Source organism: Ixodes scapularis, unplaced genomic scaffold (assembly GCF_016920785.2).
Source record: "Ixodes scapularis isolate PalLabHiFi unplaced genomic scaffold, ASM1692078v2 PGA_scaffold7__128_contigs__length_106722199, whole genome shotgun sequence".
Classification (NCBI taxonomy): Eukaryota; Metazoa; Arthropoda; class Arachnida; order Ixodida; family Ixodidae; genus Ixodes; species Ixodes scapularis.
The window spans coordinates 52,098,238-52,118,161 of record NW_024609882.1 but is presented as its reverse complement, the minus strand read 5'-3'; the positions used below and the strand labels follow the sequence as shown (position 1 = coordinate 52,118,161).

General features: G+C 45.4%; 1 protein-coding gene across 1 annotated transcript; it reads left to right on the top strand.

The window, feature by feature from the left end:
* The first annotated feature begins 231 nt into the window (after positions 1 to 231).
* LOC8026026 (peroxisomal trans-2-enoyl-CoA reductase-like) lies at positions 232 to 19,014 on the top strand. Its single transcript, XM_040217764.1, has 8 exons — positions 232 to 364; positions 12,576 to 12,712; positions 14,036 to 14,201; positions 16,363 to 16,444; positions 16,509 to 16,605; positions 16,671 to 16,772; positions 17,455 to 17,569; positions 18,953 to 19,014. The coding sequence occupies exons 1-8, from the start codon at positions 232 to 234 to the stop codon at positions 19,012 to 19,014; spliced, it is 894 nt and encodes a 297-aa protein (XP_040073698.1).
* Positions 19,015 to 19,924: the final 910 nt, after the last annotated feature.

The following is a 19,924-nucleotide window of genomic DNA, read 5'->3' as shown; positions in this document are numbered from 1 at the left end:
ACGCTACAGTGCAGATGCACCGAGCTTCACATGTGCGCCAGATCGGCTTCTCTGACGTCCAGCAAATGCGCTAGAACTTTCAATAATAGGAACGTGCCTTTTTATGTTTGTTTTACTTTTTGGTAATTACGTGTTTTTATCCCGCACAGCTGATGTGATCTCCGGACGGAAAACTCTCGTGGCTCTGTACGAAGCTTTTCCGAACCGGCAAAAGTGGCAACACACGTCGAGATGAGCGGGCAAACTGGGCTTCGGCGCTTGCGCAGCATCTTCAGACCGGGTCTTTTCAAGAACAAAGTGGCCGTGGTAACAGGAGGAGCAACGGGGATCGGAAAGGCAATCACCGAGGAGCTTCTTTATTTGGGTATTTATACGCAATTTCTATTACAAGCCAAACCAAAGTTGAAAAACAAACGCTGACTGAAGAAAAAAAAAAGTCTCATCCCTGCCATACTGCAAATTTAATGTCAATTCACTGAATGGCATGAGAGAGTTATGGAATAAGGGCCCCAAAGCTTTGAATTCCCAATACAGCATAGAGGTTCGCACTGTAACTGTGCGTGCCCACCGCTACTCGATCCTGACAACGAGTGTCGGCGTGCCACGCTGTGCTCTAAGAGTGGCGCGCGCTAATTATTTGTCACATATCATTTGGTATAAATATAATTAGGTTGCACCATGTGCAGGGGTACGTCATTCTATTTATTTCGAATATACACATATATTTATGCCTCTGCCAGCAGAAGCTACAAAAAGAAATAGCTAAGCATGCTTGATATTGCGTAACCAAGCAGTTCTCGAGGTGAGGAAAGAAAGAATTACTGAGGAAACAAACGTTTAATGAGGCGAACTTGCGCACAAAACAAAAAGGAAACAGACGATAACAACAGGGCGTCGCGGGTGACGAAGTCGGCGTTGTTTCACATGCGGCGATTCCGCGGCCGAAATCGCTGCCGCTAGCGGCGCGGTGGCACGGATCGCGAGGTTTCATTTCCCATGAACCTTTTCTGGCGTTGCGATGGCCAATGTTTCTTGCAGCAAACAGATGCGCACAGTCGGTTACAGCGGCTTCTAACAACAATTTTAATGCCTTAGTTTTCAGTACCCCTTTAGATTCACCTTAATAAAAAAAAAAAGTTAAAAATACTAAATAAACCTTGGTCTTATTTGTTTATGCTGTATTTTGTTTTTCAAACTTCGTTGTTACGGAGGATAAAACCTCGGATCATCCTCGGCAGCGTCACGGGCAGCGCCTTCCTCGGATGCAACGACTCCAACTGATATGGCCGACCCGAACCTCCAAAGAACCCGGCGCTTCGACACTCCACTGATAAGCAGTTCATTGAACTGGGCGCGATATATTTTGTCTTACTTGGTGTGACGATCTGTCTTAGAAAAGACACGTGAATGTCGCTCAGGTCTTATTCTTCTTCTTTTGTTTTTCTCACGCTCGCACAAGCCGTTTCAGATTTCCGTCTCTTGCGCTCGCTACAGTTGATACTCAGGCGAGGAAAGTAAGAAAGAGACGTGCAATTTATTGAGAAAACGAATTCCGAGGAAGGGGACAGCAATCCCCCTCCTCAATAATCTCCCGAACAGTTCTGACGCGACCGCTGAAGCAAAGAACACCAACTGGAAAAAGGAAACCGCGAACCAGTCGCTTGCGTACTTTCTCTGCTTATCGTCTGCGTCAAGAACGCGAAAGCGCCATAGAGTAATATACACAAGGTAAAGAGCGGACACTGCCATAGGCCCCAGCGGCCCAGATAGACCAGTGACAGGTAGCGCTCCTAGCGGGCGGTATTAAGCGTAATCTGATTCCGTTTCCGGTCAAGTTAGTTTCGGTTTCGGTTTGGGCGTTTCTGCTCCGGTTCTCCGGTACCCTTCTTTCTCTCTTTCCTCCCCGCCTCGCTCGGCTCTCGGGAGCTCCTTGACTCCCGAAGCCGCTGTTGTTGTTGTTTTTTTTTTTGTTTTTTTTTTTTTTACTGACGCACTTTTGCTTTATTTTTTACGATAGAGTCCGTGCAAAATGTATCAAACAATATTTCAACTTACTTCACAAAGCATAAGTATATATATTTCTTGCTCTTTTTCTATTATAAAGCATTGAAGTTACACAATCGCCGCATTGACTCCTGGCTGGTGGAGCATTTTGGGGTCAACAACAGTAAGTGGTTCGAACACATTTTATTGGACCACATTCATGTATACATGATTTACTTCAGAAGCTCTGTATGTTTTATACGAAAGAGATCGATACTCACAAAAATAAATGAATATGAACGACTTCGGCATATCGTACACTTCGTAATAGATTCTTAGCGGAATCAAGTTAACAAAACCTTTCCACGGAGAACATGCTGTATGATACATTCACTTTCACGCCGACTCGGGTACGGGAAGTAAGTGCAAAAATAAATAAGACATCGCTATCATTACCAGTCATAAGAGTATAATAACAGTGCCAAGCACACGCCGGATAGTACAAATTCCCGATTTCCGGCAAATATAAAAAAAACACCAATTTGCATAGCTTCGAAGTCACTGCGGGCAAGCCATTACCAAACAATGAGAACTCTATTCGAAATCTGACAAGATTCAACGTCCCTAAACATTCCCCGAAATTGTTCAGAAAAGAAATATGGCTTCAGAAAAAAGCGGCTAAAAAACTATGGACAGTGGATACAAAAGTGGATACATTTTTTCTCAAATATTTTTAGCCTCTATACACTATTTTCTATCAAAATTTTGTAGAAAGTGGACAAATATTTTTGTTAGGGAGCCGTGATACGCATTCGCTGGAAAAAGGGGAAGCAAATATTTGAAGAGCAAGCTGCACCGCCCACTTAAGCACTTTTTGTTTTTGGCTTGGCAACCGCCTCTGTTAATACACTATTAACAGTGAAACCTGTCTCGTTCTTATTAACCACTGAAAAGTGCAACCGAACTTTTTCCAAATTCCGGTTAAGAAATCAAACATGTCAACACAAGCGTATTCTGCAAAACAACTTTTAAAAACCCTTTGTGGTACTCCTCTGGGCAGAGGCTAAAACCACCCAGACCTCAAAGTGTGTTATACAAGGCGGCACAGACTCCTCGAACATGTGTCACACTCTCTATTATGGGAAAAAAATGATTTTCTAGTTGCTGAATAAAGTGAAAGGCAGCCCGTGATGGTACTACTAAGTTCCCGAAGAATTTTCCAGGCACGTGGTATGCTTTAGGAACAAGACAGTACTGGTGAGGCCTGGTTAAGTTATTAGACTCATTCGATAGCAGCTGAGAACAGCCACAGCTATAAGTTGTCTGCTCAAGCAAAAGCTTGACCAAATAGCCCCAAACGTAATAAAAAAAGTGTACAAGTCATCAATTATGTTAGACCTGATGTCTGATGCCAGCTCAGAAATATCCTCTAGTGGCGGGAAGTTATCAATTGGAAGACATTCCACAATATCTGAAATTAAACTTCCATGGTGCAAAGATATTTGCAACTCCTTTAGGAGGTCAGCCTTGTCATCCTCTACGTTTTCATTGCCCGACAGTTCAAACAGTTTCTTTATCCAGAGGTGTTTTAGTCCTGAGGTGAACTGATCCACATTTGGGTTTGTGTTGCAGCCCAGCATTTGTCGTATATAGCTCTAAAAACGTTCTCAAGTGTGTCTTGCTGCAGGCGTCGTGTAAGTAAGAACTTCAAGTCATGGCTGCTTGAAAGCTCATCACAGAGCACGAGAAAACTTTTTATAGTAACTTGCCATCCAATGATGGCTTATGGCTGCCTCCTACTTTGGAACTGCCATGCTGAAATCCATCCGAGTTACTGGTGGAAAAAATCAAGTATTTCAGATTCTCCCTTCAGATTGGCATGACACAACTTCTGCCCTGTCTTTTTGAATTTTTTAGCTATTTAGACAGTCAAAAAGTATGCACATCCTTTTTAGCTATTTAGCTTTTAGCTTTTTAGCTATCACACAAAAAGGCTGTAGCCATGGCTGCCTCAGGAAGTTCCTTGGCATAAACAAGGGATATGATTGCAAGAAAGAGTAGACCTGTGGGGCACAATTTTCTTCCATGTTACAGAAAGGTTATTGAAAAAATGTTTCTCTCAGTAAGTTTCGGAGCCAATTGCAAGCTAATTTCATGGATAGAACAATTATTAAGTTCAACAATAGAAGAGCACTCAATGACCTCATTTCAAATGCAAAGTTTGTGGGCTTGGAGATTGCTCTTGGTTGTTTTGGGAAGGTGTGGAACATCAAAGACAAAGTAAACGTGTTCGTTGTCAACTTCAAGAAATGGCTTATCACCACACACACCAAGCTGATGTTTGAAGCCCCCTAACCACAGACCACAGCCTTTACTGTAAAGCCAACAGTCTTAAAGGGGCGATGCACTGATATTTTTATTTTGCGCAAATACCGCTTAGAACGAATCCCTGACGTTAATGATCAGTGAAATAGCCGTTCGTTTTCACCACACGCAATCGGGGTCGCAGAAAAAAATAAAGAAAAACGAGCAGAGTTCACCCCTCAACTCGAAGCCATAACAAGCGGCCCCGTGATCTGGAGCCGATTATATGCCGCCAATGTTGATCATAGCCATGCGCTGGGGTTGGCAAGGCACAGGACACGCGCTGAGTTCAAGACATTGTTATGGTTCGGCTGTTGTCGTCATTGCAGCGATTGGACACAGGACACTACCCGAATGTTTCTCGAGCTATCGATTATCACGAGCCCAAATCGAGTGTCCACGCCATGCTCGGGTCCAATCTATGAGCCGTATTCAAATATCGTCACTGGGCGGTACTGCTACCGCCCAGCTACGTCATCAGGTTTTTCGAAGAAGAGATTGAATGAAAACACTCGGTTTTGTCCTCGAACTTACAACGCAACAAAGGAGTTTCTTGGCCAGTGGCGTTGCGTGCGAATATCCTTGGGTCCCACTAGGGCCAGTAAGCTTGTGTAAAGTGAAGACCATTCCCATTGAATATCGTTGCACCGCCCCTTTAAGCTCCAGAATGAGAGAAATGAGGAGACCATGAGGAGACTGCGTTAAACAGAAGACGTTGTTGGAGTGTGCACAACAGTGTATGCAAGGGGCTAAACGCACCTCCTGGAAATTTCAGACAGCACAACAACCAAGGCTCTATCTGCAATGTAAGAGGTTCGTTCAACACCGTCATCTGTAAACCCATGGACAATGTCGTGTGCTGGGTCGTAAGTTAAATTTTTTTTTTTTAAACAATCTCATCGGAAATCATCATGCACACAGGTTCAAGTGCAGCCAGACAGCCCGGCAGAAACAACAGCGCGAGAAGCTCGAACCGATCGGCTGCACGAATTCACGCCGAGCATGCGAGCACGCGGGCGGTCATGCGTCACCTTGATTGATGCAAAGTCGACCGAACATGATGCAGCAGAAAGCACAGATGGACGGCACGCACGGCACAGACGAACGACGTAGGGACGAGCAAAGGCCATGCAGAAAGATGCAGAAGCGACGGCGTGCAGGCAGGCAGGCCATGGCAGGCGCCATACATCACGTGCTTTTTGTGATGTATTTGATTTAAACTATTTAGCCGTTGTAAGTACTTTAAACAATTTTAAAGCATTGCCAATTAAAAAATAAATACTTTTCACAAAAAGAGTTTTAATTAATTTTAACCAAATTGCAGAAAAGCGCCACGTAGCGGAGGGTATGAAACGCACTATCTGGGCCGCGAATCGGCTCCTGTGTCCTCTTTTTACGTTTACTATATCACTCTATGAAAGCGCCACCGTCCTATGCGCCAGCTTTCCCGCAGTGTTTCTCCTTCTGTCACGTGATTTCCCGCCGTGCTGTAAGTGGAGAGCGTGGAACCGTGCCGCTCAGCCGCTGCGGCTGGCCAGATCGCCGCGACGGCAGAAATCTCGCCGCTCTAGGTCCAAAATCGCCGCATGTGAAACCCGTTTAACAGGAGGTTCGAACGCTGGGGCGAGACTGACTCCGGCTCGCCACGCGGAGCACCTTTTGTACCTGCGTGGGTTTCCGAAACATTCGGTCAAGAACGTTCGGCGCGTAGAATATTCCTAACTCAATGAGACGAGAAAGTTATCGAACTTGCAAAGACGAGGAATAGAAAAAAAAAATAAATAAAAGAACATTTCGCTACCTGGAATCGAACCCTAACCTTCCGCGCGACAGTCAGCGCGGTAACCATTCGGCCACGTTCGGCGACGCGAGTTGCGAAATTGGCTATCCGTCATACTTGAAATGTTTTCTTTTTAAAACCAAAAATGAGCAGTAATTTTGTTAGGAACGGCAGTAACCTTGGCAATAGGAACAAAACAAGCCACTTCGGTCATCAAGCTCTATTACCTTTTGCTGGGGTTAGGCATTACCAACATTCTGAAACATATGCCCCCTGCGAAATCCGAACTATTATCTGCAAATTGTTAAAAAAATTTATTTCAGCCAAACAACTTGAGACATTGTTATGTACATACCACGTATGATGTACTGAACGCAATAACACAATGTTAAACAATATTTGTAAAATGTCAGCTAGAGATGCCCCCTTATTATTCCTAATTTACAGAGAAAAACCTCTATAATCTGTTATTTTGTGTGCGTGTTTTTTTGTCATGAAAGTGTATGTCTGTGCCTGAGTGTGTGCAAGTACTAAGGACTCGGTCGCTTCTAGACAGAAGACAAATAAATAAATAAGCCCTAGATTTTGTTTTTGCTTTGCTTTCTACGAACAACGTTTGAAAAATAAGGAATTTCTACTTGCCATGATTAATGAATGTAACATCGACCTAAAATAATAACAGCGTCGAACTCCTAGCACGCATCTTGAATAAGTGTGTATATTTGATTTTTGCTGTATATTTGATTTTTTGGGTCTAGTGTATTTTTGTTTTCTGCTGACTTTCCGCCAAGGTCTGTATGGGAACTAGGGCCTCGTCAAGCTGCAGCAGCAGCTTTTTGCCCTCTTTTGCACAATTGTTTTCGTTTTGTAATGAAAAAAAAAAGAGGAAATAAAAGCTTATTATTATTATTATTATTATTATTATTAAATGCATTTTTTGGGTATAAACTGTTTATTCATCGGGAATAGCTAAATGCCCGCCCCGCATTGCTACTTATGTTCCCAGGATAAACGACTCTTCCGCACTTTTCTATTCAGGATTTGTTTTTAGTACAAAGAACATTATGCAAGAAAACGTGTGATGCACTGAATTCGACAAGAACTTTCTAAAATTTCCCAAGCTAATAACGCAAAGAACCGTAATTGACTTTCAAGTACGTTCTTAATACTATATATATATATCATTGACGTTTCTGGTCAAAACTGCCGTCAGATTTTTTTTTTTTGCCTGATCATCATAAGCTTGTGCTTGTCGAACTAAATAACAAGACGTTTTCTCTCAGTAATGACATCATCCTTTATACATTAATGTTAAAAAGGAATTATTTTTTTTTGTGAAACGTATTTAGATTGACGCAATTTATGGGAGCATGCACATGCACACGGATCTTACGTCACGCCTTTGCTGTGACGTCACCACGGCGCATGCGCACACTTTTCATTTCCTGCTAATCGCCTTTCTGCTCATGCGCTTGGCCGACGCCCGGTGTGGTCCAACCTGGGCCTCGTTTGTAAACTACAGTGTTTTAATACGAAAGCATTAACTGTCTCATGGAGCGAGCTGACGTCATCAGTTTGAAGCGCGAAAACGACTCCTAGTTTCCGCGATCCCAATAGGAGTGATTCGCCTTCGGTTCCATTGGCTCGCGCGCGTCGACGGGGATCCCATTGACCGCTGCGCCATGGCCTCCGAGATTCCGAAGCGCGCGCGCGCTAGTACGCAGCAGACGACAAAGGGAGCGGACTAGGGTGCCTTCATGTGGGCTTTGCTTGCGGTGATGACATCTGGCCATTTTGTTTCGAACGCTTATTTTTATTTTTTTGTTCTGAAGCGCGTGAAAGAGCGTGTTCCTGCACGCGCTCGCGGCGCTGACTGTGTTAAGGCGACATTTTGTTTCCTGTGATTTCTCTGTATTTTCCCTGTGAGCTCGTGCTGTCGGCATCGGGTACTACAAACGATGGCATCACCCTAAGCAGACGGGCATTGAGGCACTCTAGTGCGGACGAGCAGACGAAAAAGGGAGTGGACGAGCGGCTTGCATGCTTTCGCATTCACAACTCATAAGAAGTGCTTAGGTGTACCTCGAGCTTTATTTTTTATTCCTGGTGCCTCAAAGAAAAGAGAAGTATGTTTTTCTCACAAGGAAAGTAATCTACGTTTAGCCGACCGCTTATCGTCCACCTAAATGTAGCGCAAGCAAGTGGGACTTGCAGATGCCGAAGTTTTAGAACTTTGATTACAAAATATTAATACACAATTTTTGGGGATTTTCAGTTAGGTTGTGGGGCTCGTTCCGGTATCAGACGTCATTTGTCTTAATGTTTTTCGGGCTCCGTTGACCGCCATGTCTTCATGAATAATTTCCGAAGATTCAAGTTAAGTGTTTGAATCAAGCAAAGCCCGCGCTTTGGAACTTTTTTAGAGCGCAGCTCTTAGGGGCCCGTTTCCGGCTTGAGCGGCGTCGCCGTCGCCGTCGCCGTCGCCGTCGCCGTCGCCGTCGGCGTAACCGCGCGGTGCATCATGGGAAATATCCCATAATGCACCGCGCGAGCCCCCCACCGGGGTCACGTGACTTCGTGGGGAGGCACGTGACCCCCCCCCCGAGATCACGTGACCCCCCGAAGTCACGTGACTCCCCTGAGGTCACGTGACCCCCTCCTCGAGGTCACGTTACTCCCCTGAGGTCACGTGACCCCCTCTTCGAGGTCACGTGACCCCCCGAGGTCACGTGACCCCCGCCGATGTCGCGTGACCCCCCGATGACGTCATCGACACTGATGACGTCACCGGCATCCACATCGTCATCGTCATCATCAGTGATGACGATGACGATGTGGATGCTGGTGACGTCATCAGTGATGATGACGATGACGATGTGGATGCCGGTGACGTCATCAGTGATGATGACATCAATGATGATGACGTCATCAGTGACGATGACGATGTGGATGCCGGTGACGTCATCAGTGACGATGACGATGTGGATGCCGGTGACGTCATCAGTGATGACGTCATCAGTGATGATGACGATGACGATGCGGATGCCGGTGACGTCATCAGTGATGATGACGATGTGGATGCCGGTGACGTCATCAGTGATGATGACGATGACGATGTGGATGCCGGTGACGTCATCGGTGATGATGACGATGACGATGTGGATGCCGGTGACGTTACCGACATCCGCATCGTCATCGTCATCATCACTAATGACGAAATCAGTGACGTCATTGATGTCGTCACCGGCATCCGCATCGTCATCGTCATCATCACTGATGACGTCGTCAGCGACGTCACTGATGACGTCACCGACATTCGCATCGTCATCGTCATCATCACTGGTGAAGTCTTCAGTGACGTCACTAATGACGTCATCAGTGACGTCAGTGATGACATCATCGGCATTGGGGGTCAGGTGACCCCCAAGGTCACGCAACCCCCCCCTGGTTAGTCTAACCCCCCCCCCCCCCAGCGCCCTTCCCTCCTCCTCCTCAAGAGCTGCGCTCCAATTCGGCGTTACAGGGAGTTGTAAGCGGCTTTCACTTTTTCCTCTGTTCTCAAGCGCTATAGTTTTACATTTGGGTAAAGATCTCCCGAGCGTTGGGCGATGCGTACTTTATTTTTACGGTGAGTAAAGTTAGTTTTTGTTTCACTTAAATAAAGGGTACATTTTTAGCCAGCGTTCTTGCTAATCTACCGGTTCGCACCTTAGTGCAAGAACCTTGTTTACATGCGGTTTGTCTAACACTGACTCAGTATAAAGCGCGAGGCACATGGACGGCAGAATCGTCCGATCCGACGTCCGATCCGACAGTCCGAACGCCGTTCCGAATTGCCGCACGCGGTAGTTTGAGACACACGCTTCCGACCTTGCATGCGACACGACGATCCGTTCGGCTCCGCCCAGGAGATCCAAGCGCTCCAGCTAGGTCCGCGTTCCTATACAGCAGTGGTCTCAAACTCATTTCAGTGGGGGGGGGGGGGGGGGGGGGGGGGGGGGGCATATATCCCACACCTGAAAGGCCGAGGGCCATCGCATGATAGGAAAGGGGGGGGGGGGGGCGTTCCTCGTGCATTATGCTTTTTGGAAACTCGCTGTAGTTTGCCAGCGACGTCTTTAGATTTGATTTGTTTATATGACTACTTTGGGCCCTGGCCAGATGTGATAACATGAATTAAGGTGACAAGCACCGCCAACGTGCTGGCAATATTTATAGAACAAGCACGTACACTGTCGTTCTTGTTGCTCAATTCACTCACCAATTAACCAAGCTCAACATGTCTCTAAAAACAATGACTTAATTTGACAGTTCTTGCTTTCCTGACGATCTTTATTACAACATTCTGAACAAATACTTGTCTTTTAATGGGGATATTTTTTTGAAGGCGAGAATAACGAGCTCGTAGCTTTATCTTTGGCAGTTGCTCGTGTTGATCGAGAGTTAGCGCAGCCGAGATGCATCCTTCAACGAATAACTCGCGCTCGCGGCCAAGCAGCGGAACTGTTGTGCATTACAAAAAGCTGGGAAGCCGAAAATAAAGTGAAACAAAGGGCAAAAGATCAGTGATCACCAATTCACAGATAGGAAAAGGTGAAAAGAGCAGAGCTACTTTTCGAGCGAAAATGAATCGACGAGATGAAGTCACTATGCCGCATGCCATTTCTAGCGCTCGGGACATGGGAACCGGGACTCGTAGCCGGTTGCCTGCGGGCCGCGTTCCAGCGAGTCGCGGGCCGCATGCGGCCCGCGGGCCGCGTGTTTGAGACCCCTGCTATACAGGGTACGATCTCTGGTCCCAGATTGACGGCTCAGCTCGCACGAGCGAAGTTAGGAGCTCGTTCTCGCTAGCGCGTGCATTCTTTGCTGGGGCCATCTTTCTCGAATAAGTCAGCGGGATTCACGCGTCCGGCTTCTCGTCGCTCAGGTCAGTCGCGTCTTCTTGTTCGTCCCGCCAGACCCAGTACGTCATCATGACGTTCGCGCTAGCTGTGCTGTCATTGGCTGGACGCTTCCGACAGTCCGTTCGCCATGTGAAACTATCTGGCACGTCGGACGCACGCCGGATCGCCGATCCGACGTCTGATACGACCAAACTTTTCGGATCAGACAGTCTTATTGCCGGATTGGACGTCGAATCGGATGGATTTTTCGCGCATGTGTCTTGTGCTTAACTGTGATTAATAGCTTCAGAATTCCCTCAGTCGTACTGAAGGCACAAAGACGCAGCCCTTCCTCGTGCTGAGACATGTCCTTTAGTCATGTCGCCTGGCTGGGACTTGAGTTCGACGGGTTGTGTCTTTTTGCTGGGGTGCTGCGCTTTCCTAAAATAATAATAATAATAATTTCCTGATTCTTAAAAGTAGCGCTGCGACCGTTTGTACAGGGTTTTTAAAAAGTTCTTCGGCGAATGACGGCGAACCAGCAGAAAACGGATCTTTCAAGACGCAGCCGGTACCAGCCTTTGCTACGCTTCACCCGGCATACTTTACACAGGCCCTAGATGACTGATCCGGAACTTCCGGTGGTCGCACTTGCGCTGCAGCAAGGTAGCTGTGGAGGTCTAAGGCTTTGTCAAGCTGCCCTTGTGACAGCTTTTGTTACAAGCCTCCGGTATCCTGTATGTTGTCCTTGATGTAAAAAATTAACATTTAACATCAATAAATAGAAAGATATAACCAAACATTCTTCGCATGCGTAAAGTCGCCATTACTGTAGCTCCCAGGAGGCAGGCGCCGGTGACCGAGACGGCTCGTGCCACCTCGTGCTATGCACGCGCACAGCTCCAGCGAGGTTGTCGCACGTGCAGAAAGACTGAAGTTCCCTCAATGCTTCGCGGCAGCTGTGGCGGAGCCAAACTGGCTGGTGAGATCGATCTATTGTCGGAGAGGTCAATGGTATTCTCACTGACTGAACACGAATTGCAGCCAAACACTGACGCAAAGCTCGCTTTCAATCGCGTCCGGTCCCGCTATAGGACAAGGTAAAAAATTTAAAATTACGGCGTTCAAACTTGAGAGGAGTAGTCCAAACCACGCCCTCCAAGACAAGACCACCTATAATGAACGTGACGTGCGTACGTCCTCCTCTTCTTCCATGGAAAGTCACGACAGTCGGATTGCGCCAACTGAGCAAGTTGGCCCGAGCCCGACGCTGGTCTTCTTTCGACGCGTTGATTGTATATAAGGCAGAGCCTAATACTTACGCATCTTCGTTCGATCTCATTCTGGTGACGTCAAAATTCTAGTGCACAGGGTTTGATTATTCTAGATGGTGTTGCCCTATAGCCCGGTTTGGTGGTTCGACATGTTCAATCACGTGAATAATAGTTGGCATGACGGCTGTTAGTATAGCGCACCCCTGCCAATGTCAGGTGTTCCCGCTAAGTCGTTACGATTGAGGAGCGCTGTAAAATAGACACTTTATATAAACGAATATTTCATTCCAGGTTGCAGCGTCACAATAGCGTCTAGAAACGAAGAGAATCTGAGGAGTGCGGTCGACGATTTGCGAAACGGACTAATTGATCAAGACGGACAGCCTCGCATCTCGTTCATACCTTGCAACATTCGCAGTGAAGAACAGGTGGGTAAGCAATGGTCACAGACTTGGCGATACCCTGTTCAAAGCGAGACAAATATAATGTTTTTTTTTTTAATCAATGGCAAGGTGAGAAGAGGCATGTTTCAAACTCGACGACTATAAAAGAAAAAGTTGAGAAAGCACAAATGTCTTTTGGTGGCCGTTTCTATCTGAACGAGCATTGTGCCAATGTGCTGTAGTGAAGGCGTGATGCACATTAAGGGGCGTTCCGGCGTCTTTTTTATAGTCCCTGATTTGCGTGAAAAGTTGCTAAACACACCGACATATATCACTGAAGTAGTAGCCCAAATTTTAGGTCAAAATCAATATTTTTCGCGAAGTTATTGAATTTACGATTTCCGTCCTCACCTTGTTTTTCAAAATGAAAGTCTCTCTGCGGGCACAATAAAAAAAGTGACACCAGTCGAAGGCGGGGTTCAATCTTTGTACAGTAGACTATGTTCCGAACTGATTACAAGCAGTTTAATGGTGTCGAATGAATGATTGGGAAGCTCGCTCTAATGCCCGCGCAGCAGCATGATACAGATGCTCGCCATAGTCTATTTTTAGGCTTCCCGCTCAACCAACACCACCTAGAATATTCAAAGACCTGTGCATTAGAATTATGACGTCATCACAGTGAGATCGAGAGAAGACACATATTGGACACGATTGCTGCGTCATTGCTCGGCCGGGCTTCGTATCCAATCAACGCGTCGCAGTTTGCTGGACATCGGGCTCGGGTACAATTGCTGAGTTTGCGCCATCCGACTGTGATGACCTCCCGTGGAGGAACAGTGGGGCGTTTTGAGGCCTTCATTTTTCTCGATGGTGTTGGCTCGAACTGCAAGCCTGCATGCCTTCCCCTAACGTCACAGCACAGAAAAGCGTGGGTATATTTGAATGTTGGTTTTGGCATCGTCTTCACTTGCCGATTTCTCAACAACTGTTCTGTATTTCGCGATACTAAATAGCATAGCGGAAAGGGTGAAAACCAGAGATTCCAAAAATAGAGTTAGTTAAGGTAGCTAAAATAAAATTTTCGTACCGTTTTAACGCTTAAGAAGACCAGTCATACTTTTTTGGCAGAATTTCCCCTCTACATTGTGAATCAGAGTTGCCAAATCACAAAAGTGGACCGAACTCCCCCTGTCTAAACATTTAACGTCTAATTTGTTTGTTTTTTATATTTCACACACAAAACTAGACTTAAAGGTGAGGGGGGATATTTGGCGCACTAGAATAGACTGCGTTTTAAGGTTGTGAAGATAGCATGCAAAGCGTACGAAAATGTAATGTCTTTTTTTTTAAATCTGTTTTGCCCAGGTGAAAAAGTTGATTAGTCTTACCCTGGAAAGTCATTGCCGCCTCGACTTCCTGGTCAACAATGGAGGTGGCCAATTTCTATCGAAGGCGGACGGAATCTCGTTAAAAGGATGGAATGCTGTCGTCGAGACCAACCTAACGGGGAGCTTCCTTCTCTGCAGAGAAGGTAGGGGCGAGCTGGTTGCCCGGTTGAGAGCTCCAAGACGCTGTAGCGGCCCTGAATGATGGACTTTAGCCGCGCCCCTTCCTTTCTAGACTAAAAGCCAGTTGAATTCGTTCAAGCATACTCCATTTAGTCTTAACCTGGTATCGAAAGAAATGCCATCAGCCCAGTCTTTAAGCTTTGAGATGCATCTCTTATGAAGAAACACTCCTCCGCACCTGGTACATGGTCCGTATTTAATCCATTGCTCGCATAAAACGTTTTTCATACAAAGCAGAACCTGCAAAATGCCTGTTTTATGAGCTCACAAAAAAAAAAAAATTCTATCATGCATACATCACTATTAACAGGCTACTATGTAATTCACAAAATCTGTCACGCCCCTTTATAACAAACTATCTAGAAAAAACATAATTCTTGAATAGTACGCAACTGTAGTTAGTTCGTATTACATAAATGTTCAACTGTTAAACCTGCATAGTCCGGGACTATAGCCTTGGAAATTCTGCAGGCTAAAGCGGAATATATAGAGTTACTGTATAGTGCAGGCTATCTGTGACTTTGAGCGGTGGCCTATAAGATGACTCAAGCAGACCTTCCGCAGTAAAACGAACCGTAAAAAATGGTGTCTGATATTAGAAAGCTTAAACTTTCACCGAATGTGCACTGAGTAGGTAAGTTTCATGATACATAATTTCAAGGCGCAGTTATTTTTTTCTAAAAAGATTAGAGAGAAAAACTTGCCAAAGTCAAGGTTGCAAGCGTTCGCTGACAACCGAAATAGCGAGACTTGCTGCTTGTGGCGCCACCTTTCGATAGCCGAAGAAAGCAGACATTAGAGTGCGTTGTCTGCTGGCTGCGCCTATCAGGAGAGGGCGCCAGAATAAATAGCGTCGCTAACACCAGACGTATACAAACGCAACCAACCTTGACTTTAGCAAGCGTTTTGCTGTAATTTTGTACGAAACGAGAACTGCACTTAGAAATTTTATACTGTAAAGTTCACTTTCTGAGCGCACATTCGGTATACGTGAGCTTTCTATGAGTAAACGCCAATTTTTTTTTGCTTGTTTTACAGTAGAAGGTTCGCTTGGGATACTTTATATATGAGCTTTGAACATGAGGACTACCACCACCTCTGCAGCAGGAGAGTATTTAGAAAGCACGACCTTGCTTCTGTCGCCCTCTGAAAAGTGGCGTTTGTACATTCATTGGCAATGATGGGTCTTCAGTGAGGTCTCCGCAGCTTTGGGCTCTGCTGTGAGAAAGTACAACCTGTGATTACCTCATCTTAATTAGTTGTGCTGTGCTCTTCACAACTGCGCTTTATATACTTCCATGAAGATCCAGATGTAGTTTTAAGTCGCATGCACATCATAAAACATGCTTACATGACCAGCTTCTGGTTCACTGCAGTGCGGTACCCGCGATTCATTATCGTTGTCCCAGACCTTAGGAAACGAACAATCAATTTTACCATGAAATTGTCTACGATCTTTTCGCTTACAAGAACACGTATCATAATTTTCGGACCACATATATATAGTCCGCACCCGGTGTACCCGCAAGGGCAAATCCCGGTAAAAATTTTTTTTTTTGTTTTTTTTACAGTGCGCAATTTGTGCAGACTACCTTCCCAGTGTATTGTCCGGGTCAAGTGGCGAATCTGCATCTATAAATATACCTTGCACAGCACACTTTGACAAATGTTTGCTTTATTAGCTCACAAAGAGCCTGTATTCTTTATAACTTATCATTAATATACTGTCGATCAGAAAAACCGCCAAATCTCGTCATGAAAGATATGGAAAAAAAAAAAAAGAAATCCTCCCACAGCCCGTATCTGCAGATAGACTGAGCACCGCGGAAGAGTTCACCTTCTAAGCCGCGTTTTTTCTTGTATGGCGGATTTCTCACATTGGTTTCATAGAAACTGCCTGCAGACATGCTGGAACAAGCATACACACGTATTAAACCAACATGTTGGCAACATGCGTGTCCGCAGGTCATTTTGTCCTCACGCCTGCAGCGAACATCGCGTCTTTTGTGTGATGTACAGAGCAATACGACCCTGGTTTTAAAGTACACCAGAAAACTTAGTGCTTCTATTCGTAGTAGTTGCATGCTTATGATCCACTTTATGTTTCCCACATGTGGTGGACAGCTTACAGCCAGTGGATGAAAGACCATGGCGGGTCGATTGTGAACATCACCATGGAGAATACGCGTGGTTTTCCCTTGGCATCGTGAGCGATCTTCTCTTTTTTTCTGGCAAGTTGAGTTTGGGATGAAGCAACGCTTATCTTGCAGGCATTCGGGAGCTGCACGAGCAGGTGTGGAGAATCTGACGCGTTCTCTGGCCGTGGAGTGGGCCGAAAGTGGAGTTAGGGTCAACGCGGTCGCTCCTGTGAGTGTTCACTATGCTGGAGTTCTGAACAGTTCACTAATTCACTTTTTTTTGTGTTTTTGCAGGGAGCAATCTACTCCGCTACGGCAGCAAAAAACTATGAGCGTAGAATTTTTGATGAAACGCTGCCACGAATGGCTGCCAAAAGGGCAGGCACGCCACAAGAGGTTTGTGTTCGACTTACACTAAGATTAGGGCTTAGGCTAAAAGCAATTATTAAATGTCTTTTCAAGTAACTAGCAGCCTAAATAACCTGGACAAAGATATTTATGAATTGCTCTCCTCTGATCAAATCAATAAAAATAAAATCACTATACTAGAAGTAAAATAGTAGCGCCTGTCTGAAATTAGAGCATGGCTCGTTTAGGTGTATACGTACATGTGCGAAGCAAAAACCCCTCTGCAGACGTTGTGAGCGCAATGCCTCGCCCCCACTTCCCACCAGTATATTTTATATGATAGTATATCGCTTTTGTTCTCAACGAGTATACGGAAAACTCTATGCGCCAGACACAGTAATACTCACAAAATCGTTTTTATTAAACCCTGCACCACCGACCACCTGAATGCATGGAGGCGCTAACCATCTTAGCGAACTCTATGTCTTTGCGGTACAGCTTCAGTCAACGAAGCCACAGGTGTTGAGTTCAAATTCCGGTTGAGCTGCCCTCAATACGACAGAGACGTATTGCGGGGAAGGCGCCGTGCAACCCAGATATTGGTTGCACGTCTAAGGACCCCCGTTGGTCCAGAATGATTCTGCGTCCACATCTGAGGGATGTCAGATGACGTTCGTCCTTTTATTGCGTAAGATGCTGAAATGTGAGTTTGGCGAAACCTCTTCCTCAGGTGTCTTCTGCGGTCTGCTTCTTGCTCTCTGCGGGAGCGTCTTACGTGTCGGGCACAACACTGTTTGTGGACGCAGCTACCAGACTGCACCCTGGACACCTGTTCGCCGTTCCAGGTAGGCAAATTAACTATTGATGCAAACGTTAATTGTCGGTCCACCGCAAAGATGGCTTAGATATGTTCCGGGCCTTAGTGACTTTCGAGATGCACCAAGGTCTAACGTTCGGCAAGTGCGGGTGAAGATGACGCATGATTTTGAAGTATTTTGCACATGACTGGGAAGTATATGAACACGTATGCGATGGGGCAAAATTAATTCTAATTTTCTTACGCGTCTAGTAATTGCTTCACATTCAACGGTCTAATTTAATTCTTAAATTTCAGCTTACAAAAATAGAAGCTTAAAAGTTTGAATTGATGTTTTGGCAAGTTACCAATTACAACACTTTTTATGGTCTCTTCTGTGACAACCCTGAATTCAATCAAGAAAGTTTCTTTACATAGGCAGAATGTATATTCACCTGCGGATAAACTATACCACGCAGTCTCGCTAGCTGTTTCCAGTACTGTCGCTGACAGCTAAAGAAATATGGGGTGGTGCGAGTCCACGGCATCCTATTATTACTCCGGTGTCTATTAGATTGCCACCGTAAGAACGAAAAAGAACGATTCACGAAGCGCGAACATAATAAGGTTTACTCCGAGATTCTTCGGCTGTCGGCGACTATTGCGAGCTTGCAATAAGCGCAAGTACGAGTCTATCGAGAGGGCCCAACATACGGGATATTGCGAGCGCTCGTTCAGCGAACGCATTTTGCGTAGTCACTTTCTCGCGCCTTTGTCAGCATCGAAGACAGCTTGTGAGAGGGAGTGTCATCCAATTTGCGTGTTTAAGGGAAATAAGAAATCAAGGCTAATAATGTGAAGTACAGTTGGCACTAAAAGCAGTTAGGACGAGTGCTCGACGGCTGGAGTTGTAAAATTGCGACATTCGATGTTGCGTTGTCGCGAATGCAGAGAACGAGTGGGAGCCCGGCTGTTTCCGTCTTTCGATATCAGGGGTTCTATTCAAAACAGTTATTGTTCGGAAAAAAAAAATTAATTTGTCTGATATACTTGCCGATTTAGCGTCTTAACACGACATTGACGTGAAAATAGCGAATCAAAATATATATTTGTTCTCAACAAACAAAGGAAAAAACAAACAAAAAACTCTGCACACGTTTATGCTCGGCCAGCAAAGGCCTGAAGCAAAGCAATGGTGATTTGAAAACAGGTACAGGGAGCAACTTTTGCCTGCTAACCATAAAGAGATGGCTCCCAATAAACAATCTCGTATACGCTGTGCTTGCATGAATGTTGTACTAGGTGTCGCCCTTTCGCCGGCCCAGCAGTCGGTTTTTTATGCTAATAATGTTTAGTGCCAACTGCATAAGTTTTGCTGTTGCAGCGAATGCGTGTCTTGATATTCTTTTATTTGTTTTATTCTTGTTCACAGCACATGACCGATGGCCGAAACATGACAGCTGCCTCGATGACAAGGCTGAAGAGTTCTCCTAGAAGGCTTTCCCCTTTTTGGAGCACCAGCACCTGAAACAATCAAATATTTGCGATATACTTTTGACTTCATTAAAGTGAGATCGAGTGAAGACGCTATTTCGATACCAGTGCTGGCCTTTGTCTCCAATGAACCTGTTGAATGACGCCTGACATCAGGGGACCAATTGCTGAGTTGGTACATCCTGACTAATTATTCCAGGCCTTGATTATTTTAGGTGCGTCTGCTGCACCCATTAATGTTCTTCCTGCTGGAAATGGCAAAAACGCCAGCCTAAAAATCTTGATTATGAACAAACCAAGGAATAGGGTATCCGTCTAGGCATCTAGTTTTTTGTAAAATGCAGCACTCGAGCTCGCTTCCCCGCTTACTGATATTTTCGGACAAGGGTCGCCCAATTTGTGGCTTTTATGAAAGACGTGTTTGTGCTTGCTGGTTGATCGTTTATTAGAATATGTACAAAATTAATGCTAGCCTAACAATAGCAAGACTCACGACATAACCAGAGTAATCAGTTTTATTGTTTGTGTGGCAGAAGCTGATTACTTTTTACTTTTGAATATGTATATACAGCATGAGGTATGAGGGGTGCTGCATTAGAATAGTCTGGATATATAATTTCGTTAAGGTTAAGGGGGATTCACCCGCGATTTATTTGTCGCCCTTTTCACATGGATGGTGCTGATTTGTTTCGGAACAAATCAGCACCCTGGAGCTTGCCGAAGTATTGGGCTTCACTATTTCTAGAGATGGACACCAAACCATTGAGGTTAGGTCAGCCGCACCAGCGGACAGGCCTGCCTCGAACGAGACTACGGCTTCCAATGGACCGCATAGGCCTTGTGTCGAGGCAACAAAGAGATGATTAGAGGACTGGTTGAAAAAGATCTACCTTAGGGGGCAAGAACAGGC